Source organism: Trachemys scripta, chromosome 4, assembly GCF_013100865.1.
Source record: "Trachemys scripta elegans isolate TJP31775 chromosome 4, CAS_Tse_1.0, whole genome shotgun sequence".
NCBI classification, from domain to species: Eukaryota; Metazoa; Chordata; order Testudines; family Emydidae; genus Trachemys; species Trachemys scripta.
This window is the reverse complement of record NC_048301.1, coordinates 49,654,650-49,682,338: the sequence shown is the minus strand read 5'-3', so window position 1 is coordinate 49,682,338 and position 27,689 is coordinate 49,654,650. Positions and strand designations below refer to the sequence as shown.

At 41.9% G+C, this 27,689-nt stretch overlaps 1 protein-coding gene across 2 annotated transcripts in view; it reads left to right on the top strand.

Moving 5' to 3' along the window:
* G2E3 (G2/M-phase specific E3 ubiquitin protein ligase) overlaps nt 1-27,475 on the top strand; it is a 52,070-nt gene extending 24,595 nt beyond the window's left edge. The window contains exons 6-17 of one of the 2 annotated variants that reach the window (XM_034768731.1): nt 833-957; nt 2,342-2,507; nt 3,243-3,349; nt 5,127-5,243; nt 8,046-8,170; nt 9,896-10,028; nt 18,295-18,426; nt 23,877-24,190; nt 24,929-25,110; nt 25,451-25,623; nt 26,581-26,780; nt 27,081-27,475. In XM_034768731.1, coding sequence (XP_034624622.1) covers nt 833-957; nt 2,342-2,507; nt 3,243-3,349; nt 5,127-5,243; nt 8,046-8,170; nt 9,896-10,028; nt 18,295-18,426; nt 23,877-24,190; nt 24,929-25,110; nt 25,451-25,623; nt 26,581-26,780; nt 27,081-27,313 — 2,007 coding nt within the window. In that variant the 3' untranslated portion in view covers nt 27,314-27,475. Of the gene's footprint in view, nt 1-832; nt 958-2,341; nt 2,508-3,242; nt 3,350-5,126; nt 5,244-8,045; nt 8,171-9,895; nt 10,029-18,279; nt 18,427-23,876; nt 24,191-24,928; nt 25,111-25,450; nt 25,624-26,580; nt 26,781-27,080 lie in introns of both variants that reach the window. The other variant, XM_034768730.1, reaches the window with a different exon arrangement.
* Nucleotides 27,476-27,689: the final 214 nt, after the last annotated feature.

Sequence of the window (27,689 nt, the reverse complement as noted above, 5' to 3'; positions counted from 1 at the left end):
TTATTTTTCTTTACAAATTTGAAATATTGACCATTGCATTTTTCAGTACTTACTGTGCTGTGTGTCATATTTGATTCATTTTATGGGCAAGTATATCCTACTTTCAAGTGTCTGAATTCTTATTTTTAAATGATTGTGTATATTGGCAAGTGTGTGTGTGTGTGTGTGTGTATGTGTATATATATATATATATATATATATATATATGTGTGTGTCTATATATATAGACAATGGAACTTGGCTGATATTTGTTACAGAAGAGAGAAGAGACAGTGATTGAGACCCAATGAGGAAAATTTCATTTTCAGTTCTCCAACAGATTAGGTGTCAACTTAATCAGAGTCTTTGGGACAAAACACAAAGGACTGATAAAACAGATGGTGGGGTAGATCCTTACATTTCCAGGATGAAACAAAAACATTAACGTTTTTGACAAGTCTAACTCGAATAGCTGAGCAGGAACCAGTTAAGAGAGCAGGTTGTCTAAAATATCCAGATTGCCTCTATGGCATCTGTTGAGCCCCAAACTGTTTGTATATTTTTGTGGATAGAATTAACCTATTTTAACAATGGATACACCAACCTTGGATACCATGATTAAAATACGGAATGCCAACTGATTTGTCAGAGTTTAAGTCTTTGAAAAGTACATAACAGAAGTAAATTAGTAATGCTACAATTCTAGCTAGAATATCCTCTGGAACAGTTCAGTATAGCATCATTTCCTTTTCTATGCTCCTTATGTCAGATTTCTTTTGTTAATATTATAATTCCAGCAATTTTAATTGGACTTAAGTTTTAATAGACTTTCATTTCTAAAACTTTCTCTTAGAAATGTAATATCTGTAAGAAAAAAGGTGCTTCGATTGGATGTGTAGCACCCAAATGCAAACGAAGTTATCATTTCCCTTGTGGGGTTCAAAGGGAATGCATTTTCCAATTCATGGAACAGTTTGGGTAAGTGTTTTATTGTCAGGTATAATTACACTCCTTACAGAATGAGAGGTGCTCCTTTTTGAAATACACTCGCTCTTCTTTTTCCTACAAGAAGGGGATGTGGGCATTATAAATGGCCTCCTAATTATCTATATAAGAGAAGAAAGAAACCTACCATTTTTCTTACAGTTTAGAGAATCATATTTTGAGGTGCATAGTCTTCTGGTTAAATTTTCCTCACTTTTTCCACTTGGGCCAGAGAGGATGAAATGCTCCTGTCTGAACCAAGAAGCGGGGAATGGATCATCTGATAGCCATGCCTTTTCTACAGCATACATATGATACTTGTGAAATAGTTTTTCAGTATTTTTAGGATCCAACTAAATGTTAACTCTTAATGTTAGCACACATTTTAATGTTCTACATAAAATTGTGAAGTTGGACGTCAGCTTAAGTATCAGTTTTAAACTCTGAAAAGTAATTGTAATAATGATTCCATTTTTGTTGTTTGACTCCAGATCAAATTTGCTCAATTTACAAATGAAAACTATTCTTTTTCTAACTGCTAGTCCTTCAAATTCAGCCTGAGACCTGAAAGTCAAGCTGAATTATCCTTCAATGCATCATCACAAAAAAAACAACAACAACCCAACAACAAAAAGCTCCCACTGCTTGGTTGCACTGGAACTACATCTACTGTTCAGTTGTATCCAGGCTCCTGCTGATAGTGTGTGAGCATAAAAAGAACACAGTTGATTCTTCATATCCCAGGTTGAGTTTGCAGGGCTGGCAACTGGGGGATGAAGAATAATTTAACTTGTAAACTGAATACATTTTATATGGAACCAATGAGCTATAATAAATATAAATCCAAAGATTATTTTTAGAGTAGAACCACACTTTAAATTACTTATATTTTCTCAATCTAACACATGCTTTTTCAAACTCTCAATTAAATCTTAGTTTCTTTGTCTGTTGTGTGGGCTTTGTGGAATTATTGAGAGATTTTAAAAATTAAAATCTGATAATAACAAAGTAATGTATTGTTATTTTAATTAGGTGACACTTTTTTTTTTTTTAAGGACCAGAAATGCTTCGCTGGACCAATACAAAACCTTTGGCGTTTTTAGTAATCTTTTTGAACAACTGATCGGGAATCAGAGAATCCATTTTCTTGCTATTTTATATTAATTTGTTTGTGAATCTTTTTGCATATTGAATATATGCTTTTTTAACCTGTTCTAAAAATGATTTATTTCTAAACTACATGTGTGAAAAATTAAAATAATTGAAGTCTGCAGTTATGATACAGGATATAATGTTACTCTCTTTAGTATTAATAACAATAGCTTGATTGTTTTTGAAGTTTAGTGTCATTAAGCAGAGCTTTAATTTTATATTTAAGGTCATATTGTTGGGAGCACCGGCCGGTTCAGAAACTTCCATCTGATGAATCTAGAGGCTCTTCACAGTGTACAATATGCTTGGAATTTGTTGAGCACTTTCCAATGTACAATATACTGAAAAGTCCTTGCTGTAAAAATGCTTGGTTTCATAGAGACTGCTTGCAGGTAAGACAACCTTTTATTCTGTGATGCTCACAACATTTTGTTTTCTACTTAGAATTATAGAACAAATTAATGTTTACATTCTTATTTTAATATTCAATAAATGTAATAAAGCAACATCAAAAATATAAGACTATAACTAACTTCATCCAGGGAGTCTGTTGATTACAGGCCTGGGAAAAAACTAACTAGTTTGTCCATGTTATCAGACTACTAAAATAGAACAGCAACTTTAAAATACACTCTTAGGGACTGCAAGATTGGGAAGATTACTTTTTAAAGATGTTCTTTGAGATCGTCACACTTCAGCTTGTCTTCAGGAAGCTTCTATTTATAGCCCATATCATAAAAAGATGATGTGGCCTTAGTTACTTCTGTTCCTTCATTTTCATGGCTAGACATGGGTATAGGAACCTCTTCAGATGCAGAGTGAATGGTGGTGGGGGAAGGGAGAGGAGAGGTCATTGAAAGGAAAGCTCATGCTCTCCTCCTGGAGATGATCTTACAAGCCCAGCCCCTGGATCAGACATTTCCCTGATGAAAAGATAGAAAGGCACCTTTAGCTTCAAAGTGGGATACATTTAAGATGATCCTTGCACTGAAGAAGTCAGTGCCAGAACAGAATCCATAAATGTAATGCCCAATCTTCAGGTACCATGACCTTATTGAGTACAAAAGGATGGAAACAGAGTAAATGTGAACAGCTCAATTAATTTTCTTTTCTGTTTTCTGATGCAGTATCAAGCTCTGAGTGCTGGGGTATTTTTCTTTAGGTGCACAGTGTGCAATAATAAAGACAAATTTCAGAATGAAATGTTGAGAATGGGAATACACATTCCAGAAAAGTAAGTAACTAACAATAATTTCACAAATAATCCATATTGTATATACAACTCTAACTAAGTAGGATAACAAAGCCAAAACCATGTACTTATTTATGCAGTATAATTAAAATTTGAATTATCTTTGGGATTTCTTGGGTTTCTACTGGCAATGAGAGCAGTTTATTTTTGTCTTAGGTGCAATTTGCTTCTTTTCAGATCACTCCTTAGATTTGCAGAGTACTAAATTAAGAGAGGCTGCAAATGTAGTGTAGGATAGAGATATATTACTACTAATCTAAATTTTAGAGATACATCTCTACCCCGATATAATGCGACCCGATATAACACGAATTGAGATATAACGCAGTAAAGCAGCGCTCCGGGGATGCAGGGCTACGCACTCCGGTGGATCAAAGCAAGTTCGATATAACGCGGTTTCACCTATAACGGTAAGATTTTTTGTCTCCCGAGGACAGCGTTATATCGAGGTAGAGGTGTAATATTCAATATAGATAAATGCAAGGTGTTATTAGAATTTTTAAAAATTCTAGTATTTTTAAATATGGGCAGTTCATTTTTAAATATGGCAAGAATATTTTTTAAAATATGGGCAGTTCAGTTTAATATGGGAAAGCAGGTGCATTTCCCAGTGACTGCTCTCTCATCCTCTCCACACTGTATTTTCTTCACTTTCTTGGTCCGGCCAACCTGTGCTATCACTCCCTTTGTACAGTAGAACCTCAGAGGTCTGAACACCAGAGTTACGAACTGACCAGTCAACCATACACCACATTTGTAACTGGAAGTACACAACCAGGCAGCAGCCGAGATTAAAAAAAAAACAACCCAAACAAACCAAATACAGTACAGTACTGTGTTAAACATGAACTACTAAAAAAAAAAAAAGGGAGGGGGGGTTAAAAAATGATTTGACTAGGTAAGGAAACCATTTCTATGCTTGTTTCTTTTAAATTAAGATGGTTAAAATCAGCATTTTCTTCTGCATAGTAAAGTTTCACAGCTGTTTTAAGTCAATATTCAGTTGTAAACTTTTGAAAGAACAACTATAGTGTTTTGTTCAGAGTTATGAACAACCTCCATTCATGAATTGCTCATAACTCTGAGCTTCTACTGTAGTCAAGGCCTAGCTGTCTCCATTTCTCTCTCTAGGACCTGCTGAGGACTCTCTTCTTCATCCTTTTTTTTTTTTTTTTTTTTCTTTCCTCCCTTCCTCCTTTAATTCAACCCTTAAGAGTACTACTACAAATATTGTCAGTTCTACTCCTAGAATTGAGAAAAAGTATTTGTAATGCTTAAGGATGATTTCCTTGGGTATATGGATTAATCTATTTTATTTTGTACTGCTGCTCGTTGCTGTAGTATCTAAATTCCTTCCACATAAACCCAGAAAGGAAAATATAGACATTGGGAACAAAAGGTTCTAACTTTAAGGTTGATAAGATGTTGGAATAATCTGTCAAGAAAACATTCCCAGATATTTTCTCTAGAGTTGTCAAACTATATAAAACACTTATGGATTTAGTTCAGAGGTCAATCTTGAATAAAAATGGACTGTTAATCCATAGGTCCTTTCTCTCCTGTCATCTTATTGTTATTACACTGCTAAATGGTTGCATTATCTCAAATTATGCCATTACTATCAATCATATTTATATGCTTTGGGAGCTCCAATTTTAATTTTAATGTGTGGCAAAGGAAAATAAGGTTATTTCCGTACATAAAGCTAAAATTATAGCACTATAAAATGTTTTTTAATCCATGTTTGCAATATTTACAGAGATGCATCCTGGGAACTTGAGGAGAATGCATATCAAGATCTTCTGCAGCGTTACCAACACTGTGACGCTAGAAGATGTCTGTGCAGGAATGGGAGAGACTATAATAAACCTGATAGGTATTAATATACACACACAGATTTTGAAGACCGATATGTTGAACATAATGTGATGGGTATGGTATGTTATAGGAATCTGTCACAGGTAGAATGTTGAAGAGTCTTTTAAAAAGTAAATAATGAAAGCTAAGACATTTTCAAATAACTTATCGCAAGCTGGACATATTTATCTTATCAATACTTTACAACATGCATCTTATTTTAAAAAGTGATTGACCAGGAAGACTTAGTGTACCCAGAATATAAAAGCCAAGAGAGTTAGACAACAGGATTTATCTTCCATATTCTACCCCTTCTCCAACACAAATAAAGCAGCAAAAGAGGTAATACCATCATCAGCATCCTTTAAAAATCAAAGAAACGTAGCAAACTATTAAGACAAATTATTTTATATTAATGCTTAGCTGCTAAAATATCAAGTGTATTAGAATATCTAACATAGGTATTTTTGAAAGTAGCTGTTGGGATTTTTATTAAATAGGGGGAACCTATGCTTCTTACTGTCCTTTGACTCCTTCCTCTCACTTTACAAGTATGCTCTGAACTTTCCCAAAACCTTACTTTGATCTCATTTTTTTTCCTTCCCTGCACCTCTAAACTTATTGAATAGCCATTTTCGATGGCTGTTATGAATCCTTCTCCAATTTCCAAACAAGCTTCAATCCTCTCCAGTCTACTGAAACCAATGACAATAAGATCTCTAATGACCTCTTCCAGCTCAGATCTCAGGCCCTTCATTTTGTCCATCCTTCTAGACCTGCCTGCTGTTTTCAGAACTGTTGATCATCTTCCTTCTTGACATCTTTTCCTCCACTGGATTTGCAAAATACTCTCCTCTCCTAGTTCTCTTTCTACCCCTGACCATTTTTTCAATATCTATTTCCATGGGTTTTCCTTCTCCTTTCCCCCTGGATATCCCCAGGAATCCTTCCTCTTCTTTCTTCTCTTTGCTTTACACTTTTTCTTTACACTTTACACTTTTATCTTCTCTTTGATGTCTCATCTTCAGTTCTAACTAAACATCCCTAAAATTGAACTCCATATCTTCCCTCCCAAGTCCTCTCCAATTCACCTTGTCTCCATCATTGTCAACAATATCCAAGCTTCTTGTCATCACCTTCAAATTCCTGCACTGGTTTTCATCACCAACCGCATCCCTTCTGCTTTGCCTTATTTTGTCTCCTTGTTGGCTTTTTTCATAAACGTCTCCGTGTTCTCTTTCACAGTTCCCATCAGTATGGAACTTTCTGACCTCATCAACAAGGCCCCTATCCTACCCACATTTAAGTCCCTCTTGAAAGCAATTTCTGTTGTACTGCCTATCAGAAATCTAGCTGGCTTAAATTGACAAGATTATAAAGTTGTGGCCAAACACCATGATGGCCCATTCTAATTATGTGTACTCTGCCTCCTAATTGTCTTAGTTGGTGAATTCCATTGAGCAGGGATCATGCCTTTTTGCTTTTTGTCTGGAAAGCATCTAGCACATTGTTGGCACTACTGCAAACACATACATAATATAAAGATCTAGGCAAATACTTTAAAAAAATGTTTAAATGTCTCTTACAGAACAGGCCCAACTTTTGGAAAGTGGTGAGGTAATCAGATACTGTATCAGACAAAATACAATTTGGAAAAAACAGCCAGGGGACTTTGAAAAAGCTGGGCTGTGGATCCCACAAAGTAGTGAAAGGGAAAGTAACTGGCTGTGCAAATTGATTGGCTTAAAAAAGGATACACTAACTGCTCCATAGCCTCTTTAAAACTGGATATTCTGCAAAGCTGACTAGGATTCTAATCACTGCATCCCGATGTAGGTCTGGCTATGCTACCCAGTTAGGTCGACGTAAGCTAGGTCTGCCTTACATCAGCCTAATTATGTCAGTGTCTACACTAGAGCCTTGTCCCGCCAATGTAAGTGCCCTACTACTCTGATACAATAACTCCACCTCCACGAGTGAAATAGGGCTTATGACGGTGTAGTTAGGGCGACACATCTGTGTAGATATTGTGTTACTTACATCGGCTGTGTTGCTTATGTTAGCTGTGAAATTGACAAGAAAGCCAGGCAGCTAGAGCCCAAGTGCCCCCCACTTCCGGAGAGCTGCGGACAACTGGATCCCACCCCCCGGTTGAGAGCCGGAGTAAGAAGCCTGGGCAGCTGGACCCCGCTCCTGGCAGGGAATTGGGAAGCGATAAGCCCTGGGAGGCTCCCTCCCAACTCCGCACCTGGGAATGTTGGCTGTCTTGTCAATTTACAAGGCTTCCTGGCGTGGGGTGGGGGCCAAGAAACCGGGCAGCTGGACCTCGCTTCCCGGGGCGAGAAGCACTGGGCGGCTCTGTCCTCCTGCCCCCCAGTGGGGAACACGGAGACAAGAAGCCCTGCGCGGCTTCCCCTGTTCCCAGCAGCTAACGAGGAGTCGGAGGGGGAGCGCAGCCCACCGGGATTCTGTGGGGCAGCTGGGCTCCTGGCAGGGAGGGAGCTGCCAGCGGAGCTGAGAGACTGGGCTCACAGCTCCCCACACTGCCCCTCTTAGGTCAGTGGAAGTGCTCCTGTGATGGCTGTAAGACGACCTAATATAGGTTAACTTGAATTTTTAGTGTGAATTGGGAGTGCCCTCTCTTTGAAAGAGGATACTGTGCATCCCAAGGGGCTAACTATATATCATTTAACTAGAGTTTGGTAAATAATAAGGGATTTGTGGCTAGGTAGATGGATTGGATTTACTGCCTAACAGCCTTTGGTTTTTTTCTTCTGTTGTTCCTCTGTTAATTCTAAGTATAGTGTGTTTTTTCTTTTAGTAAATGGGAAATCAAATGCTGTCAGTGTTGTGGTTCCCGTGGAACGCATTTGGCCTGTTCCCCAATACAGCCATGGGAGGAAAACTGGGAATGTATAGAATGCAGAAGTATCTTCACTAAGTCAGGTAATATTATGAAATGATGGGACATAGTTTGACATTTGTTTTTTCTAGGGCTGTCAAGCAAATAAAAAAATTTAATCGTGATTAATCGCACTGTTAAACAATAATAGAATACCATTTATTTAAATATTTGTGGATGTTTTCTACATTTTCAAATACATTGATTTCAATTACAACACAGAATACAAAGTGTACAGTGCTCACTTTATATTATTTTTTATTACAAATATTTGCACTGTAAAAAACAAAAGAAATAGTATATTTCAATTCACCTAATACAAGTACTGTAGTGCAATCTCTTTATCATGAAAGTTGAACATACAAATGTGGAATTATGTACAAAAAATAACTGCATTCAAAAAGAAAACAATGTAAAACTTTAGAACCTACAAGTCCACTCAGTCCTACTTCAGCCAGTCGCTCAAACAAACAAGTTTGGTTACAATGCTGCCCCCGTCTTGTTTACAACGTCACCTGAAAATGAGAACAGGCATTCGTATGGTACTGTTGTAGCCGGCGTTGCAAGGTATTTACATGCCAGATATGCTAAACATTCATATGCTCCTTCATGCTTCAACCACAATCCAAAGCCGAGCGGACTGACGCATATTCATTTTTTATCATCTGAGTCAGATGCCACCAGCAGAAGGTTGATTTTCTTTTTTGGTGGTTTGGTTTCTGTAGTTTCCGCACTGGAGTGTTGCTCTTTTAAGACATCTGAAAGCATGCTCCACACCTTATCCCTCTCAGATTTTGGAAGGCACTTCAGATGCTTAAACCTTGGGTCAAGTGCTGTATCGATCCTTAGAAATCTCACATTGGTACCTTCTTTGTGTTTTGTCAGATCTGCTGCAAAAATGTTCTTAAAACTAACCTGTGCTGGGTCATCATCCGAGACTCCTATAACGTGAAATATATGGCATAATGTGGGTAAAACAGAACAGGAGACATATAGTTCTCCCCCAAGGAGTTCAGTCACAAATTTAATTAATGCGTTATTTTTTTAATGAGCATTATCAGCATGGAAGCATGTCCTCTGGAATGGTGGCCGAAGCAAGAAGGCATATGAATGTTTAGCATATCTGGCACGTAAATACCTTGCAACACCAACTACAGAAGTGCCATGCAAACGGCTGTTCTTGCTTTCAGGTGACATTGTAAATAAGAAGCAGTCAGCAGTATCTCTTGTAAATGTAAACAAACTTGTTTGTCTTAGCAATTGGCTGAACAAGAAGTAGGACTGAATGGACTTGTAGGCTCTAAAGTTTTACATTGTTTTGTTTTTGAGTGCAATTATGTAGAAAAAAACCCTCCTCATTTATAAATTACACTTTCACGATAAAGAGATTGCACTACAGTACTTGTATGAGGTGAATTGAAAAATACTATTTCTTTTATCATTTTTACTGTGCAAATATTTGTAATAAAATATAATAATATAAAGTGAGCACTGTACACTTTGTATTTTCTGTGTTGTAATAAAAATCAATATATTTGAAAATATAGAAAAAATCCAAAAATATTTAATAAATTTCAATTGATATTCTATTGTTTAACAGGCGATTAATCGCGATTAATTTTTTTAATCATATTTAATTTTTTTAAGTTAATTGCATGAGTTAACTGTGATTAATCAACAGCCCTAGTTTTTTTTTTTTAATGTTTGTTTTGGTTTAACTTGACACCAGTATATTTTTTCAGAAGAATAATAAGGATTTAATTGTACAGGGAATTATCAAAATCAGAAAAAACGCTCGTTGGCTACCTCAGAAAAAATAGATGTTACTGGTCGTTTGTTGGAAGAGCCCTCTCCCAAGTGCCCCAGACAGTCACCAGGATCCCAGCACGGCTTTCTTCTCAGGTGTGTAATTTTGACCGGGGAGGAAACAACTGCTTGAAAAAATACAGAAGAAATTATGATATGAAATGGAAGAAAATATTTGTTTTATGAAATTTAGAATAAGAGAACACACACTTATTTTCATCCTGCAGCAAATACTTTGTTTATTGAATTGCAGAACTAGGCATCCAGGCATCCATATTTATGGGTGAAGTAGTCACTTGTGGTACATGTTTCATGAGTTGTCCATAAACTTCTAGTATTAACTCATTAACCAGAGACGGCTATGCAAACCAGTCTATCGAATTAATAATCCTTCAGTTGAGCACTAAATTATGTCCCCTTACAAAAGCAATATTAAAAGAAACTTGAATATTTAAAGTTAGGACATTTTTAGCTTATCTGTATTTCACATTAATTTTAATAATGCAGTGGAAAATTAGCTCTTATAATGTGTCCAGAATTTCTTTTCTCTAGTAATAAAGTATATATTAATTTAATTTATAAGGGCTTGCAGTTCAAAAATATGAGTCTGCTTGTATTACTCTTGTATTTATAAACTGCTTTAATTTACTTTTGAGGCAATTCCTAGAATTTCTTGCCTGCAGTATCTTGTGATACTTTGTCTGTTTGTCATCTGAACAATTAATGAAAGCATTTATAAATATCAGAAAGATGGGCTGAAGGACTAATTATTTTTCTTTGAGTATGTGTCCGTGTGGCTCCCACTGTAGGTGCATATGTACCTTGTGCGCAAGATCAGATTCTTTTGAACAGCAGTGTCCGTCAGGGTCACCTATGTGTCCTGTGCTGCCTCCTGCTCTCATTCCATGGTATAAAGGGCAAAGCGGCCATAACTCTCCCCCAGTTTCCTCTTACCGCCCATTATAATGAGATGGATCCTAGGAAGTGTCCAACCCACTGCTTTCTTGAGAGCTTCAAAACCTGTGTATATTCCTCTCACTTACTATAGCTCTGCATTAATTGCCAGGCCATGTTTGCAAAATATAACTTCCTTACTTGGGGGAGAGTCACCTCTTCCTCTCCAAAATTCCACAGGAAAATAGGGAAGAACCAAAGGAGATCATAAGAGGGCCAAGGGGTAGCCAGAACAGCTCTATAAGCAGTCATCTGACATGGCCACAAGGGCAATGGCCATGGCCATTGTCATGAAGAGGTCTTTGTGGCTGTTAGCATTAGGCTTCCGACAAGTGTTGCATGCCACCATGGAGGACCCTTTGACATGATGGCGCTTTTTAGCAATAGATGAAACACTCCATTAACTGAAAGACTCACAGGCCACACTATGATCCTTTTGGATATGTACACCAGCTCCTTACCAAAAGCTGCACAACTGATGGCAGAGGATGCTGTTTTACACCCACAGCACCTGCTGAGGAAAAGACCTCAATACTCTAGAGAGTCCCATCGTTGTCATCTGCCATTGTTCATCTAGTACCATTTACAGCAGGAGTCGGCAACCTATGGCACGCGTGCCGATTTTTAATGGCATGCTGCTGCCCGCCAGGGTCCCGCTCAGCCCACTGCCGAACCCCAGCAGCCGGCTGATTCGGATACCAGCAGGCAGCAGGTATCTGCCATTAAAAATCCTGCTTGACCCAGCCCGCTCTTCTCTGCCCCCCGCCTACCGCTTTCTCTGGCGGGGTAGGGGGCAGAAGCAAGCTTGGTCCTGCCGGCTGCTGCTGTATGGCAGGCTCCACCAGCAGCCAAGCTTCCCCCTTCCCCCCACCTCTTCCCCCAGCGTGCTGTATTGAACCCCGCCTCCTCTCCCTCCCTGCCGCCGATGGCCCATGCAAGGGAGGGGAGAAGAGCAGCCCCAGCGCCCTTGCTGCTCAGACCGGTAAGGAGGCGGAGAAGAGGCACGGGGAAGGAGGGTAGGAGCGGGGTGTATCCCTCCAGCCCCCTGCTGTGAGCCGCTCAGGGGGCAGGGGGCTGGAGCACTTTCCTGATCTCAGCCCAGCCCTCTGTCCTGACCCCTGCACCCCCCTTGCACCTCAATCCCCTTCATCCCCCCCCATGACCCCATCCCTGATTCCTGCACCCTCCACACATACCCAGCCCCCTCACACCCCATGCCCTGACTCCTGCACCCTCTCACACGCCCTCAGCCCTCTGCCCTGACCCCTTCACCCTCCACACATACCCAGCCCCCCCCCCCCCCCTGCCCCGACTTTTGCACCCCCCAAATCCCCACCCCCCAGCCTGAGCACCAGGTTGGCAGCGGGCTGAGCGGGGCCGGCAGCCGGGACCCCAGACTGGCTGCGGGCTGAGCGGGGCTGGCAGCCGGGACCCTGGCTGGCATGAGCCAGCAGACGGAACTGCAGACCGGCAGCGGGCTGAGTCGCTCAGCCCGCTGATGGTCTGGGGTCCCAGCCCCCGGCCCCGCTCATCCCACTGCCAGTCTGGGGTTCTAGCTGCCGCCCCTTGCCAGCTGGGGTCCCAGCCGCTGGCCCTGCTCAGCCTGCTGCCAACCCGGGGTTCTGGCTGCCGGCCCCTTGCCAGCCGGGGTTCCGGCCGCAGGCCCCGCTCAGCCTGCTGCCGGCCTAGGTGAACAGAACCCCAGGTTGGCAGCGGGCTGAGCAGGTCGGCAGCTTAAGATCAGCATTTTAATTTAATTTTAAATGAAGCTTCTTAAACATTTTGTAAACCTTGTTTACTTTACATACAACAGTAGTTTAGTTATATTATATATAGACTTATAGAGAGAGACCTTCTAAAAAACGTTAAAATGTATTACCGGCACGCGAAACCTTAAATTAGAGTGAATAAATGAAGACTTGGCACACCACTTCTGAAAGGTTGCCGACCCCTGATTTACAGAGTCAGTATGTTTGATGGGAGTGTCAGGAGCCACATCAGAGCTGGTGAAAAGCCTGTCTCTGTTTTTGGATCATTTTGCCCCTTTCCACCAGGCGTGGTTACTATCACAACAGACAAGTGGGTGTTGAGTGTCATCTCCCACAGTTGCTTTGTTCATTTCCATACCCAAACTACTTCCCCATTCCTCTTCAGGGACCCTTCTCCTGAAAGCCCATTACAAAAAGAAGTGGTCTTGTTGTTTTGTGTAGGAGGCATAGAGGAGATACCTCAAGAGGACAGAGGAGAGATGTCAGCTCCCAATATTTCTTTATCCCAAAAAAGAAAGGGAGAAGTGGGGTATCTTTATCCTATCTTAGACCTGAAGAGACTGAACTAATACTTATGCCATCTGAAAATCAGGGCAGTAGGTAAATATACCTAGACCAGTGGTTCTCAAACTGTGGGTCGGGACCCCACAGTGGGTCACACCCAGGGCGAGCATTAGACTTGTTGGGGCTTGGGGCTGAAGTCTGAGCTCCACCCCCCACCCCGGGGCGACAGGGCTCGGGTTGCAGTCCCCTCTCCCCCCCGTGTCCTAACTTCCCTTTAAGCTGTGCAGCTGTCTATTAAGCGCTGGGAAGGCGCTCAGGGCTGTGACAGGGAGAGATGCCTCGTCCCTAGCTCCAGACCCAACCCAGCCCAACCACGGACTCGCTGCAGCTGGGGGAAAGGTGCCTGGGCCCCAGCCCAGCCCACTGCCGAACCTGCCGCAGCCAGGTGACAGGTACCCTTCCCCCAGCCCTGATCCAGCCCAGCGCCAAACCTGCCAGGGGACAGGCACCTCTCCCCCATCCCAAACCCAGCCCGGCCTGGACCTGCTGCAGTTGGGAGAGGCGCCTCTCCCACCCCCAGCCCAGGTGCTGTGGCAGGGAGACAGTGCTGGGGATGGGGAGTCCTCTCTCCCCACCATAGCCCTGGGAAGCCCCACTGCACTCCAAACCCCTCATCCCCAGCCCCACCCCAGAGCCCTCACCTCCTCCGTACCCCAACCCTCTGCCCCAGCCCGGGGCCCCTCATCCCCAGCCCTAGCCCAGAGCCCACACTCCCAGCTGGAGACGTCACCCCACACGCCAACCCTCTGCCCCAGCCCTGAACCCCCTCCCACACTCCAAACCCCTCGGCCCCTCCCCGCCACATGAATTTTTTTATGTGCACCAATATGGAGGTGATGTGTCACACATCACCTCCATATTGGTGCACATAACAAAATTCATTCTGCACATGGATGGGAAATATTAGAGGGAACACTGACTGGGTCATGTAGTAACTTTTTTGTCAGAAGGGGGTCATGGTGCCTCTAAGTTTGAGAAGTCCTGACCTAGACCATCCCTAACAGGTGTTTGTCTAACCTTGTCTTAAAACTCTCCAATGACACGGATACCATAGCATCCCTTGGAAGCCTATTCCAGTGCTGAACTATCCTTATAGTTAGCAAATTTTTCCTAAATCTCCCTCCCTGCCGCTTAAGTCCATTACTTCTTGTCTTTCCTTCAGTGGACATGGAAAACAATTGACAATTCTGAAGACTGTTATCCTGTCCTCCCTCAGTCTTCTTTTTGCAAGACTAAACATACCTCGTTTTTTTAACCTTTCCGGATAAGTCAGGGATTCTAAATCTTTTAGCATTTTTTGTTGTTCCCCTCTGGAGTCTCTCCAGTTTGTCTGTATCTTGCTTAAAGATACTTAAATATTTCCTTTGTTTAATAAATCAGTTAGTTTTAAATGCAAGATATGTTTTGATAAACTTTTTTCTTCTGTATCCAGCACATTTAAGGCAATTTTATTTTTTGTGTTTAATTAAATTTGAATTTCCATCCAAATAGAATTTGACACAAATTACGAGTAAATTAATAATTTAGTACATAAGAAATGCATCATTCACCATTTTCTAACATAATAAAAATGTAAAAATTAAGAACCTAAATAAATAAAAAATATAAGAATCCAAATAAAGTTAAATTAAACTATATACGAAAATATAGATACATTATATCCTCCTGGTTTGCAGAAAGAAGTACCAGATTTAGTGCAAAGATTATATTTAGTTGAAAATAACATGTTTTAATGGTTACCAAGCTTTCTTTGGGAAAATAATTGAAAAGTACAAATGTAAAACATAATTTAAATGAATAATTTAAATTAAGATTTCCTGCTTGCTGATTTAAATCACGATTTAAAATGGTGATTTAATTTGCTTTGATTTAAATCAATCCTACATGTGGGAGGCCCACCTGGATCACCTACAAATGCAAGGGACCAAGTCCCCAGAATATGTTACTTCACATAAATGTCCTGGAATTCAGAGCCATCAGGCTAGCCTGTATGGGATCCCTACCTGTCATCTGAAAAGCCGCAGTCTAGTTTTTGACAGGCATGTCCATGGTGCACTCAGTAACCGAGCAGAGAGGCCATTAAACTCTGGAAAAGGTATCACCAGCTCAGGTAACTTTGGAACTTCACCTCCCTAGAATCAGCAGCAACCTAGCAGACTACTTGAGCAGACAATCCAAGACCAGTCACGAGTAATCACTGCAGAGGTCCATCATAGAGCCGATATTTCATCGATGGGCAAGGGTGTCTGTGTGATAGATCTGTTTGCAACCAAAGACAGTGCTAAGTATCAGGACTTCTGTTCCAGAGGGGGCATGAGCTTAGGATCGCTACCAGATGCCTTCTTAATTCCACTGCAAAATGGCCTCCTGTATGCTTTCCTGCTTATTCCCCTGATCCCCAAAGTCAGATGAGAGACAGCATGTCATCCTCATAGTTTCTGCTTGCTATTTAGGCAGTTTAGGGTGATGGACTTGCTGCCGATGTCCATTCAGCTGCTTGTTCAACTCCAAACTGCTCAGACCTGATTTCCACAGCACCACAGTCAGATACCCTATCCAGACGCAACATCCCTGCATCTCGCAATCTAGATGTTAGCTGGTTGAGTGCCATGGACAAGGACTGATACAGAACTGGAAGATATTCACCGGACAGATTTATTCATTAAAATGGAAGTGTATCTCCATATGGGTGGCCCAAAATAACCTGGACCCTACACAGGCTTCGGTACCAAAGACCCTTGACTACTTGCTGCATCTGAAACATTTGACCTTTCATTCAGCTCCATTAAGGTCCACCTTACAGTGATCTCAGTGTGCCATCCTCCCGTCCTGTTTATGCTCCATCATCTCCCACCTAATGGTATCAGAGTTTCTCAGTGGTCTGTTACATACTTACCCACCGGTCAGAGAAACTGCTCCTGCCTGGGACCTCAACATTGTCCTCTTGAGGGCCTCCCTTTGAGCACCTTTGAGAATACGTCATCTCACTCTGAAGACTGTTTTCTAGTTGCTCTTACTAGTATGAAAATGAGCGAGCTCCAAGTATTTATGGCTGACCATCCTTCCCTTCATAACATTTCATAGGACAAAGTGGTGGTGAAACCTTACTCCAAGTGCATCCCAAGGTGGTTTCAGATTTCCATCTGTACCAACCTATTATCAAAGCCCAACACTACATCAGGGGGAATTTTTCCTATGCAGGGTATCTCCGGAGCTTAACTTTACTCATTGACAGAACCAAACTGTTTAGGCCATCTCCCTGGTTGTTTCTGGCTGTAACCAACCATTCCAAAGGCCAGGCCATCTCATCACAAAGAGTATCTAGGTGGATAACACAATGTATCTTGCTGTGTTACCAGTTGGGTGATGTACCTCTTCCACTGAACAAGAATGCTCACTGCATCAGAACTCAAGCGTCATTCTCTGCCAACTTCAGAAATGAACCAGTTTTTGAGATCCACAAGGCACCCATTACGTTTTGTGAAGCAGTGTGCACTGGACTTAGCTGTCAGGGCAGATGCCATGTTTATTAGAACAGTACTACAATTTGTTTGACTGATGCAGCTGATACTTCTCATCCCACCATCCAGAGGGGTTCTGCTTGCCAGATACCTACCGTGGGATCCACACTGACATATACACGAAGAAGGGAGAATGGTTACTTACCCTACAGTAATTATGGGGGGTTTTTTTAGATGTTGTCGTTGGTGTGGCCTCTCACAACCTGCACTCTGTCCCCAGTTTATGAGCCACACCTAATGTGGCTTTGAATCATGAGGAAACTGAGGGAGGATTACAGTTGCTCTGCCTTTATGCCCTAGCAAGTCCAGGAGCATGATAAGGCACAGGGTGCATGCACTGCCCAAAGAAACACCACCATTTTAAAGAATCTGATACGGCACACATGAGGTGCATGTGCACCTACAGTGGGACCCACACTAATATCTCAAAGCACCCGAGTTACTGTAAGATAAGTAACTGTTATTTATCATGGGTGTAGTAACACACCTACTGTAGTTAAGGTTAAGATACATTTTTGAAGGCTGCCATGGGACTGCTGCCCTCATTCCATATGTACTAATCAGCTGGCATTCCTTCCCTTGGTTTCTGCAGTATGTAGCAGGAGATGGCAGTGCAATTTATCACCTATGAACTGCATACTCTGGAAAGTTGAAGTTTCAGTGCTAGGGGTCTCAAAAGCCAGAAAACTTTACTTTTTTTATTTGATTTTATTTTTATTTTGAGGGTACATGCAAGTTTAACTGTTCCTCTGGGGCATATAAGAGATTAAATAACTGATGACTGTTGTGCACAGAAATTGTACATGCAGCATTCCACTTTCTTTCCTAGTTCTTGAGTGCTTAATTTTGCAACCTTAACATTGCTTTAATTTTTTTTGCATGTAAATATAGGAATTTTGCCATCTTTGGAGCTAAACAAAACCAGATTATGAGTAACTCTAGAAGACTTAACTGGAATTTACAACATTACTTAGTAATTAAAAGGCGAGATAAAAATTGCAGCAAGTTTTTTCAGTAGTGTGTATTGAGCTGGTGCCAACTAATACCAGCACTGGATCATACAATGCAGTCTACCTATGGGAGTAACATAACATAACATCAGTACTTAATGGTTCTCAAGGATTCTCAAATTTCAGTTTGTCCTATATGGGATATAACACTGTAGAAAACCATAGAACCACTATGCACTGAAAAAATGAAGGTTACAATATTTCCAGAGACAGAATTTATTCCATTTTCTAGTGCTGAACGGTGGTGGTAATGTCAACATTTCTAGGGTTCAGCAACTATTCGATTATGTAAAAGAGAGGTGGGTCTGAGGAATGCAAGGTAAATTATTGATGACAAAATTTACTTCAGTGTCTTCTAGTTGTTGGGGCAATCATTTATATGTTGAAAATTGTGTATAGAAACAAAGTGATTCTATGGCTTTATAGTAACATAGGGTTCTTTAAATCACACTTGTGGTAAACAGATGTACTGTTACTTTCAAATGAATGTTTACATAAAGTTCAGAATGAGAAATTAATTTTGTAATAGCTTTTCCCTTTCCAGGTCACCAAAGATGATGTACAAGGAGTCAAGCTGTTCTGGCACATTATTAGACCTTCCAGCATCTAATAAGATGGTTATGTCCATATCCCCACTGATCAATTCTTCATCAAGGAATCTATCAGTAAAGAGAATGTAAGTTAATATTTCTTTCATATTGAACAAGGCTCTCTAGATCAGGGGTAGTCAATTCTTTTTCTTATCAAGGCCCAAATTTCTTTGTCAAGGTCCATACTCCAGAGAAACGTGTTTCACCCTGCAATAACTATCATAATAAGTAAAGAAAAAGTGTTATTGTTCTATCCAAAAGCATCTGGCGGCCCAGGTCTGCTCTAGATTGTATAAAATGAAATGCATTTCCTCTAGGATATATACACTGAAAGTGCAAAATAGAATGCTTAACCTAAGAACTTGCTGAAAATCCTGATTTATGAAATTCTTCTTCGAGTGCTTGCTCATGTTGATTCCATTCTAGGTGTGTGCATGCCCACATGCACAGTTGTCGCAGACTTTTGCCTTAGTAGTATCCATAGGGCTGGTTGTGGCCCCCTCTGAAATGCCACACTTATGCTGCAATATATAAGGCGCCGCTGGCCCTACGCTCTCTCAGTTTCTTTTTACTGCCCGTGACGGTTGGTTGGAGCGCCTGGTCTTGCTTAGCAAGAGCATTAGCGGTTCTTCACTGTTCAGGTTGTTCTCCTTTGTTATTTAGTCAGTGATTAGTTAGCTGTTAAGTGTTTTAGTAGTTAGAGCCCAGGCTGGGACTTTGTCCTGGAGCGGGGCATACCCCAGGCTTCAAGACATGTTCTGAGTGCAGCCGGCCGATGCCCATCAGCAACCCGCACGAGAGTTGTCTGAAGTGCCTGGGGGAGTCCCATAGAAAAGACAAGTGCCGGATCTGCAAAATCTTTCATCCCTGAACTCAAAAAGAGTGGGACATTCGATTAAGGGCCTTTGTCATGGAGGCTGCTTTGCACCCAGCATCGGAGCCCTCGCACTCGGACTCCACGCCTGGTACTTCGGCATTGGCACACAGTGCACCACCAGCACCAGCTTCCGCCTGGCACCAAAGAAGCGGTCTAAGTCGTCTGGTCCGCAGGCACCGCGCAAGGGAACATCGGGAAGAGGACCTGAGTTAGGTGTCCTGCCTGCAACAGAGGATCTCGGGGGTATCGCTGTGGTCAGACCCCCTAGCCCAACCAGGGGTCCTGGCCCATTGCAGGGCCATCTGCGCCCGAGGTGGGCCCAGCGGCCAAAGAACAGTTAGGCCGACCAGCACTGCAGATGTCTGGCCATATGGCGGATGCCACCAAGAGACCAGCTCAGATGTCCAAGCTGGTGATGGAACCACCCCTAAAGGCAGTGGAATGCCCCCCAGACTGCAGGCGTCGTTCCCCTTCGCCACAGCCAAGGACCCCAGTACCGCAACCCCGGTTTCTGGCCAGGAGGCCCAGATCTCCGACACCATAGTCTCCGCCTATGGGATGCAGAAAATCAGAGTTGCAACGCTGATCCCCGTATTCTCGGTACCGACAATCCTCCCATCAGAGATCACCTCACAAATCTCCTTCACATCGGTCCCCTCCAATACGAGACCGTTCGTGGTCATGGCACCGGTTGCTGGAGCCCTGCTACCATTCTTCGGGCAGGCACCAGCTCTTGCCTTCCCAGTACTGGTCGCTGACCAGTCAGTCAACAGATTCAGGTTTCCACAGCCCCACCCTGGTCATCAGAAGGGCAGTAGTCCTGTTGGAGGGACAGTTCAGCCCTTCCCCTATATGGAGCAAATCATCTCTCAGCCTCGGGAACCAGCCAAGGTGCCTGCGACACCAGCTTGGGATCAAGGACAATGGCCCACCCAGTGGCAGTACTGGAATCCACAGAGGGGTGTCTATTATGCCGGCACCATATTCCCATCGCTTCTCCCAGGCTGCGCTCCTTGGGTCTACATACTCTTCCGCAGGCCAGAAAGCCATTCCGCCTCCACCATCATCGAGGTCTTGGGGTACCTTTCAATCCTGGTCCCACAAAAAGAAGGACAAAGACATGTTTTAAGCGATGCCATCAGTCGTTGTCTCGTCCACCTGCCCAGCCTGGTCCTTCCAGGGACCAAGGCAGCCAAAAGCAGTCATTTTGAGGGTGTGCCCAAGGACGACGCCCCAGTCACTGTACCAGATCTGTTTCCCATCTTCCTCAACCCCTTCCGCCCTTTCCAGTCACCTCGGACCAATCAGTGCTTGACACTGTCTTGTCAGGCTATACCCTGCAGTCTGTAGCCGACCAACTCTTCCAACCCCCTTCCCCGTCCCTCTTCAGGGACCTTTCTCATGAGTAACTCCTCATTCAGGAGGTTGAAAACCTTGTGCCTAGGGGCAGTGGAAGAGGTTCCGCAAGGCATGGAAGGGAGAGTATTTCACTCCCGCTACTTCCTCATTCTGAAGGCAAAAGGGGGCCTCGGACCTATTCTAGACCTGCGTCACCTCAAAACGTCTCTCAAAAAGTTCAAGTTTCGTATGAAGAAGAACAGGAGTACTTGTGGCACCTTAGAGACTAACAAATTTCGTATGGTTTCCCTGGTCTCCATCATCTCATCCCTGGATCTAGGACACTGGTACGCCGCCCTCAATTTAAGGGACACATACTTCCATATTCCTGGGGCACCGGTGTTTCCTCCATTTCACCTTAGGCCAGCACAATTTCCAGTTCATGGCAGTGCCCTTTGGTCTCTTGTCGGCTCCGAGAGTGTTCACCAAGTGTATAGCACCAGTAGCCGCTTACCTGCGACGTCTGGGGGTCCAAATCTACCCGTACATCAACGACTGGTTGATAAGGGGCCAGTCCTCGGATCAGGTGCAGAGGCATCTCGCTATGGTCTGTACCACCTGCTGCGACCTGGACCCAATAATAAACAATAAAAAGTCAACCCTCACTCCAGTGCAACGCACACGGTTCATTGGGGCGGTACTCAACTCCACTCAGGCCAGAGCCTTCCTCCCCGAGATTCGGTACTGAGCCATGGTGGACCTCATCTCGTCTCTGCATGCCCCGCTGTTCACCACCACCCACATGTGCCTGCCCTGCTGGGTCATATGACGGCATGCATTTACATGGTTCGGCATGCGCAACTCCTCCTCAGGCCTCGACAGGCGTGGCTGGCGTAGGTCTATGTACCCAATCGGCACAGTATGGACCGGGTGCTCAGGATTCCAGATAGTGTGCTGTCGTCCTTTACTTGGTGGCAAGATCTCATGTCGGTGCTGGAGGGAGTCCCATTCGCAGGCCCGGTCTTGTTAGTGACGCTCATCTCCGACACTTTGGACCTGGGTTGAGGAGCCCATCTGGGCGATCTCAGTGCTCAGGACCAGTGGTCCATTCTCAATCGGGCCCTTCACACTGACGTCTGGGAACTCAGGGCGGTTTGCCTAGCCTGCCAAGCTTTTTGAATTCACATATAAGGCTGGGCTGTTCAGGTCCTAGCGGACAACAACACAGCCACAATCTTCTATATTAACAGGTCATCTGCCCTCTGCCAGGAAGTGCTCCGGCTCTGGGATTTCTGTCTGCAGCATGACATCCGTCTTGTGGCTGGTCACCTCCCAGGGGCCATGAACGGTTGGGTGCTCCACCTTAGCAGGGCATTCTCATCTTGCCACAAGTGGTCCCTTCACCCGGAGGTGGTCAGCTCGGTCTTCCACAGGTGGGGAACTCCCCAGGTGGACCTATTCGTGTCCAGGCAGAACAGACAATGCCATGTCTTCTGCTCATTCCAGGGCAAGGACAGGATCACTGTCGGACACCTTCCTCATCACATGATCAGGGGCTCTGATGTACACCTTCCCTCCAGTGCCGTTGCTGCCAATGGTCCTCATGAAGATCAAGCAGGACAGGGCAGAGGTCATCCTCATAGTGCCGGCATGGCCATGCCAACACTGGTTCACCCTACTGGACCTTTTGGTGGTTATCCCGTTCCGGATGCTGCTCAGGGTGGACCTGTTGTCCCAGAACCACGGCAGTCTCCTGCCCCTGAACTTAGTGACACTTCATCTAACTGCTTGGCTGCTGCGTGGCTAAACGTGCAAGAATGGCAGTGCCCGTCTGAGGTCCAGCAACTCCTGTTGGGCAGTAGAAAGCCCTCCAGCGGGGCCACCTATCTGGCCAAATGGAAGCGATTCACATGCTGGATGGCGAATAAGGGGGTCTGTCCTGAGCGAGCCCCGTTGCAGCTCATTCTAGACTACCTGCACCTCAGGCTCCAGGGCTTGTTGCTCTCATCCGTCAAAGTCCATCTAGTGGCCATCTTGGCCTTCCACCCACTGCTCGAAGGCAGGTCAGTTTTCTCTCAGGATATCATGGCCAGATTCTGTCTGATATCCTGATATCTCAGGCTATCACGGCTGATATTTGACACTTTTAAAAGAGTGAATGTTAACTTAGTTATAAATTTGTCTTGATCAGACTCTCAAATTACAAGCTTTTCAAATGTTTTCATATACTTTGTCACTTATTTGAACATTGCTCAAACAATATAGTGGTAGTTTGGCTCAGGAGAGAATTTTACGACAAGAAGTAATAAATACAGTGAAGCTAAGGCAGTTTATTAATTCTAATGGAACTTGATTGTAACTTTGTAACTAATTTTTTGTTACTTTAAAATACATGGTTTCAACAGTGTTACATCTGAAATAATTTATTAGTATATCTCAGAAATCATTGAAATTGAGTTCTTTTTAAGTTAGAGACTTTACATCAGACTAAGTATATGGTTTTTAAGTGTTTATCTTTATTAGCTTCCAGAATGTTCATGTAACTCCATCAGGGCAGTATGTTCCCATGTACTTGTTACAGTCTGTGGTCCTTTATAGGGTTGCCACTTATCCAGGTTTTCCCCAGGATCATCCCTTTTTTGAGATCACTATCTTGAGAAATTTCTAAGGGTGCTCAGTACACCTGGCCCGCTGTCCAGTTTTATGGGCTCAGGATCATCCCAGATGTCCCCCCTTTTTTTCTTTTTGTACCGCAGAGGGGGCAACACAAGCTTTTAAGATTAAGGAGTTGTAGTCTCCAGGCAGGGCATGTGATGGCAAGGGGTCGGTCAGTCAGTCAGTCAAGCATCATGTGACTACTTGCTGGAGAGTATATAAAGGAAAGTTCTTGGCTTATTCTCAGGAGAACAAGAGTTGAGGAAATACCCTGAGATAAGTCCTAGGGGATTGCCAGGAAGGACTACCAAGAGGGAAGTATGTACCCTTTTGGTGAGAAGTGGAACAAGCCTCCATTACCCAGTGTCTTGTGTTATTTTGAGACTCTTGTATCTTGTGATAATTAATAAAACCAGCCCTGAGAAAAGAGACATGGCACTCACTTGAAAGCTTGGGCTTTATTTTGACTAGTCCAGCTGGTGAGTCTGCCCATTGGCTTGCCGTAACTGATAGGAACTTGCTAAAATTTCAGTATCCATAGATGGATGACAGAAGGATAGACTTTCTGATTCAGAAAAACTGATCTACGATTTCTTATACTGTAATTGTCAATAACTGTATATCCTGTGTTTCATTTAAAAAAATGTGCTCATTTCTGTCTTCTAGGCAACTAAGAATACAAAAAAGAGAAGCTTCTAATATATTGAGGGAATTAAAGTTACAGGTTAATAATACAAAAACTACAAGACTGAACATCAACAGAGACAATATCTGGAGTAGTGCCTTAAAAGGATTCAGAGGGCGAAACTTCAATCCTGCAAACACTGTGGAAGTGAAGTTCACAAATTGTAAGGGTAGAGTAGAGACAGATGCTTTCCATGGATCAAAACATGAGTTTTTCCGATTATTAATGCTTCATCTTCAGAACTCATCACTATTTGAGGGCTCTTACTCAAAGAACTTATCTCTTGATTCTCAAGGTAAATACAGCATAAATTTTATGGTAAAACAGTTCTGTCAAAAGTAATTTTCAGTATAATAGACATCTGAAAAAAACCCAAAACTGTTAATTCTGATAACAAGATAAAATGACCATGAGCCCCACAAAATTGAAGTAGATGTGTACCAAACTAATCTTTTCTTTTCCTATTTTTAAAATGTGAGCTTTGGGGTAAGAATTGTGCAATGAATAAGTTGTCTAAGTTTTTTACTGCTTATTTGGTGTGATTGGAATACTTGATAGTAATATTACTATATGGATGTAGACTTACAATCAATTTTGGAACTCTTGATCTCTGGATCTAAAGAAATTGAAACAGAAAACACTCAGTTTACCTTTTCTCAGAAAGGGTACCTTTTCTTCTTTTCACTTTCCCTTCCCTATATTTCTTCTTATCGCTCCCCTCCACTCCACTGTATTTATTACTTCTCCAGAGCTGCTTGAAGTGCTATTTCCATGCCTCAGAACTGAGCACTGTGTAAGGTAGAGAGCAGGAGAGCTCCGCTGTGATTGTGATGGGCTTGGCTTGGCTTGAGGGGCGGAAGGACGGGGCAGTGAGCAAGTTGCTCCTTCACTTGGTCATAACCATGAATTTTTGTCACTGTTATTGTCTCAGCCTTAAGAGTTTGTCTTGTATGCGTATTAAGATGAGAGAGTAGTGATAACTGTGGCAGATCATAGTTCATTATTAATTCAAATATACTTTCTTTATTTACAGCTATAAAAGAGAATTTATACTATGAAGCTGGCAAAATGATTGCAGTTTCTTTGGTTCATGGTGGTGTACCTCCCAGTTTCTTTTCCAAAACTCTGTTTAACTGTCTTGTTTATGGATCAGAGAATGTGAAACCAACAGTGGAAGATGTTGCAGATTTTGATGTAGCACAAACAATAAAAATGGTAAATAAAGTGCCCCACCCACTGGTGTTCTCTTGCTTTGGAGCCTTGAGATGCTAGATTTGAGATTAGACTTTGGGGTAGGCATGTTTTTGGCAAGTATTAAGGAATAGTATATGATTGATCAAATTCAATATATGAGTGTTGTCCTTTTGACATAATCTGCATCCTGTTGACAATACATATGCCTCAGCCAAAGGTGTTCAGATACTAAGATGATGGGGGTCATGGAAGTACTTGCTAGGAAGAGATTACTGATTCCAGACTTCTAAATTTTAAATTTATTGATGGAACATATATGAAGCAAACAAATACCTAGTAAATGTTTTATTTCCTACTGTAGATAAAATCATCAAGAACTCTGGCCAGCTTAAAATCTACAATAAGTGACTGCTATGAATATCTTACTATTGCTGGATGTTTAAGACCTATGACAACTCTATGTGATAAGGATACGTTGGTGAACGACTTACTGATCTATCATGTAATTAAGCGAGTTCATTCACCTTTTGAAAGGTTTGTTTGGTTGTGAAAGTTTAAAGTATTCATTTTTACTTATTAAACTATTGAGAAGCATTGAAATTGCTTACAACTAGTGGAATAAGGTACTACTCAGTGTGGGAGAAGCTATAGTAATTGTGCATGCAAATTTTGTACATGGTTGCATGTACATTTTTGGGCATGGAATCATGTACACTGAATTCTAAAATTCAGGTCTTGTACTGCATTATACATTTTTCTGAAGTTGTTTTGAATAGCCAAATACAGTTAAAATTATGTTGGATTCCTTCCCACCCATTTCCCCTCCCTTTAAGTGTACTTTAGATTTTAATGTAACTATCACATTTAGTTAAAACTAAAGTTTAAAACATATAATCTGTCAGCATATAGTAGAGAATTCAGATCTGTAAACCTGCCAGTCATTATAAACTTCTAATTCCTGTTTAGTATCTACAAAGAAGCCAAGAGAAACCACTGTGGAGGAAATCAAGGAAGTTCAATATTTAAGAATTTTATGCTTTAGTCCTAAAAGGACAAAACCCCCAAATTATAAATTTTCTACAATTATTTTTTATAAAATGTAAGATTAACAGATGTCTCCTCAATTTTTGAAAAAAAAAAAATAAAATACGATTTTTAAAAACAAACATTCCCAGGCAGTCAAGGAACCTGAAAATGGCAGATTTCATTGTGTTTTTTATAGTGCAAGCCAAGAGAGATGCAAAAAAAACCTCTACTTGTAACTGGATTATCAAAACTGTTACATTTTTAACAATCTAAACTGGTGTTGGTAACATAGGTAAGCAAAATAAAATTTTAAATGAACACTGTAAATGTAAATAGGCAGGAATCTCATAATTATAGAAAACTTATATGTACCAGCCTTTGTAAAACAAAAGGTATTGTGAAACATTTTATAGCAAAATTAGTTCTTTGGTGACTTTCTAATGCCACCCTTTTTTATGATTCCAGCTTTAGGCAAGGTTTGAAAACTCTTGGTGTATTGGAAAAAATACAGATGCACCCTGATGCATTCTCTAGCATGTTGTGTCACAAACCCGAGAGACTTTCAGCAAGAATTCTTGGTGATCTCTTTACAATCCACTGTTTATCAGATGTAAACAAAGTCAAAGGTGTTGATTTCTGGATGGGTTATTTACAAGATGTGGAAGGTAAGTGAACTCTTTTTCCTCATTACTTAGTTCAGTTAGCCAAAGGAGTGGGTTTTTTGGTTCAATCCTTCCTCTGCATCACCACCTTAGATTTCCCTCAATTAACCCAAAGTTTTTTCTTTGCATCTTATTGAAAACTTTTTCTAATTTAGTTTTGTTTCTAATTGCAAGTATACTTGGGTTATTGATATGCAAAATGCTGATTCCTTGTTAATCAGTGTTCTTCCCCGAAATGCCTATGTTGGGATAACTTATGAGTAACTGAGAATGACTGTATAACATTAAACTTGTTTCTTTTAGGTGGTGAGTCTGCAGCAACACTGGAAGACATTCTGGTCTTTGCAACTGGTACCAGTTCTATCCCACCCATTGGTTTTGAGACTGACCCCTCAGTTAAATTTCTGCGTATAAAATACCCGGTTGGAAACAGACAACTTAACTGCTTAGAACTTCCAATAACAAAGACATATGAGCAGTTTAAAAACAAAATGGACTTTGCCATCAGCAGCGCACTAAGACTAGAAGTAGAATAAATTTTTTTTGTTACTAAAGTCGATGTCGCAAATTCAGTTTTTCTGTTTGTGGGATGTTCCTTCTTGTGAGCTGCTATTACATTTCTGAGCATTGATACCCTCTTTTCCCATCTCAGTTTTCCCCCACTGGTTTACAAAAATTGCTTTTGTTGTTTGTCCATAATATTGAAAATTATACTACAAGATATAGAAATTAAAATTGATATAAAGACATTTTCAGGCTAAAATTGGGTATGTAATATTTTTAATATCTCTTGAATCATATTCTTGTTGAAGTCAGATTTTGCCCTTGACTTCAAGGGGAACTGACAGCATAACACTTTAAAACTGCCAATTTTGCTATAGATAAATATGCAAGTTTATAAGTATTTTCAGC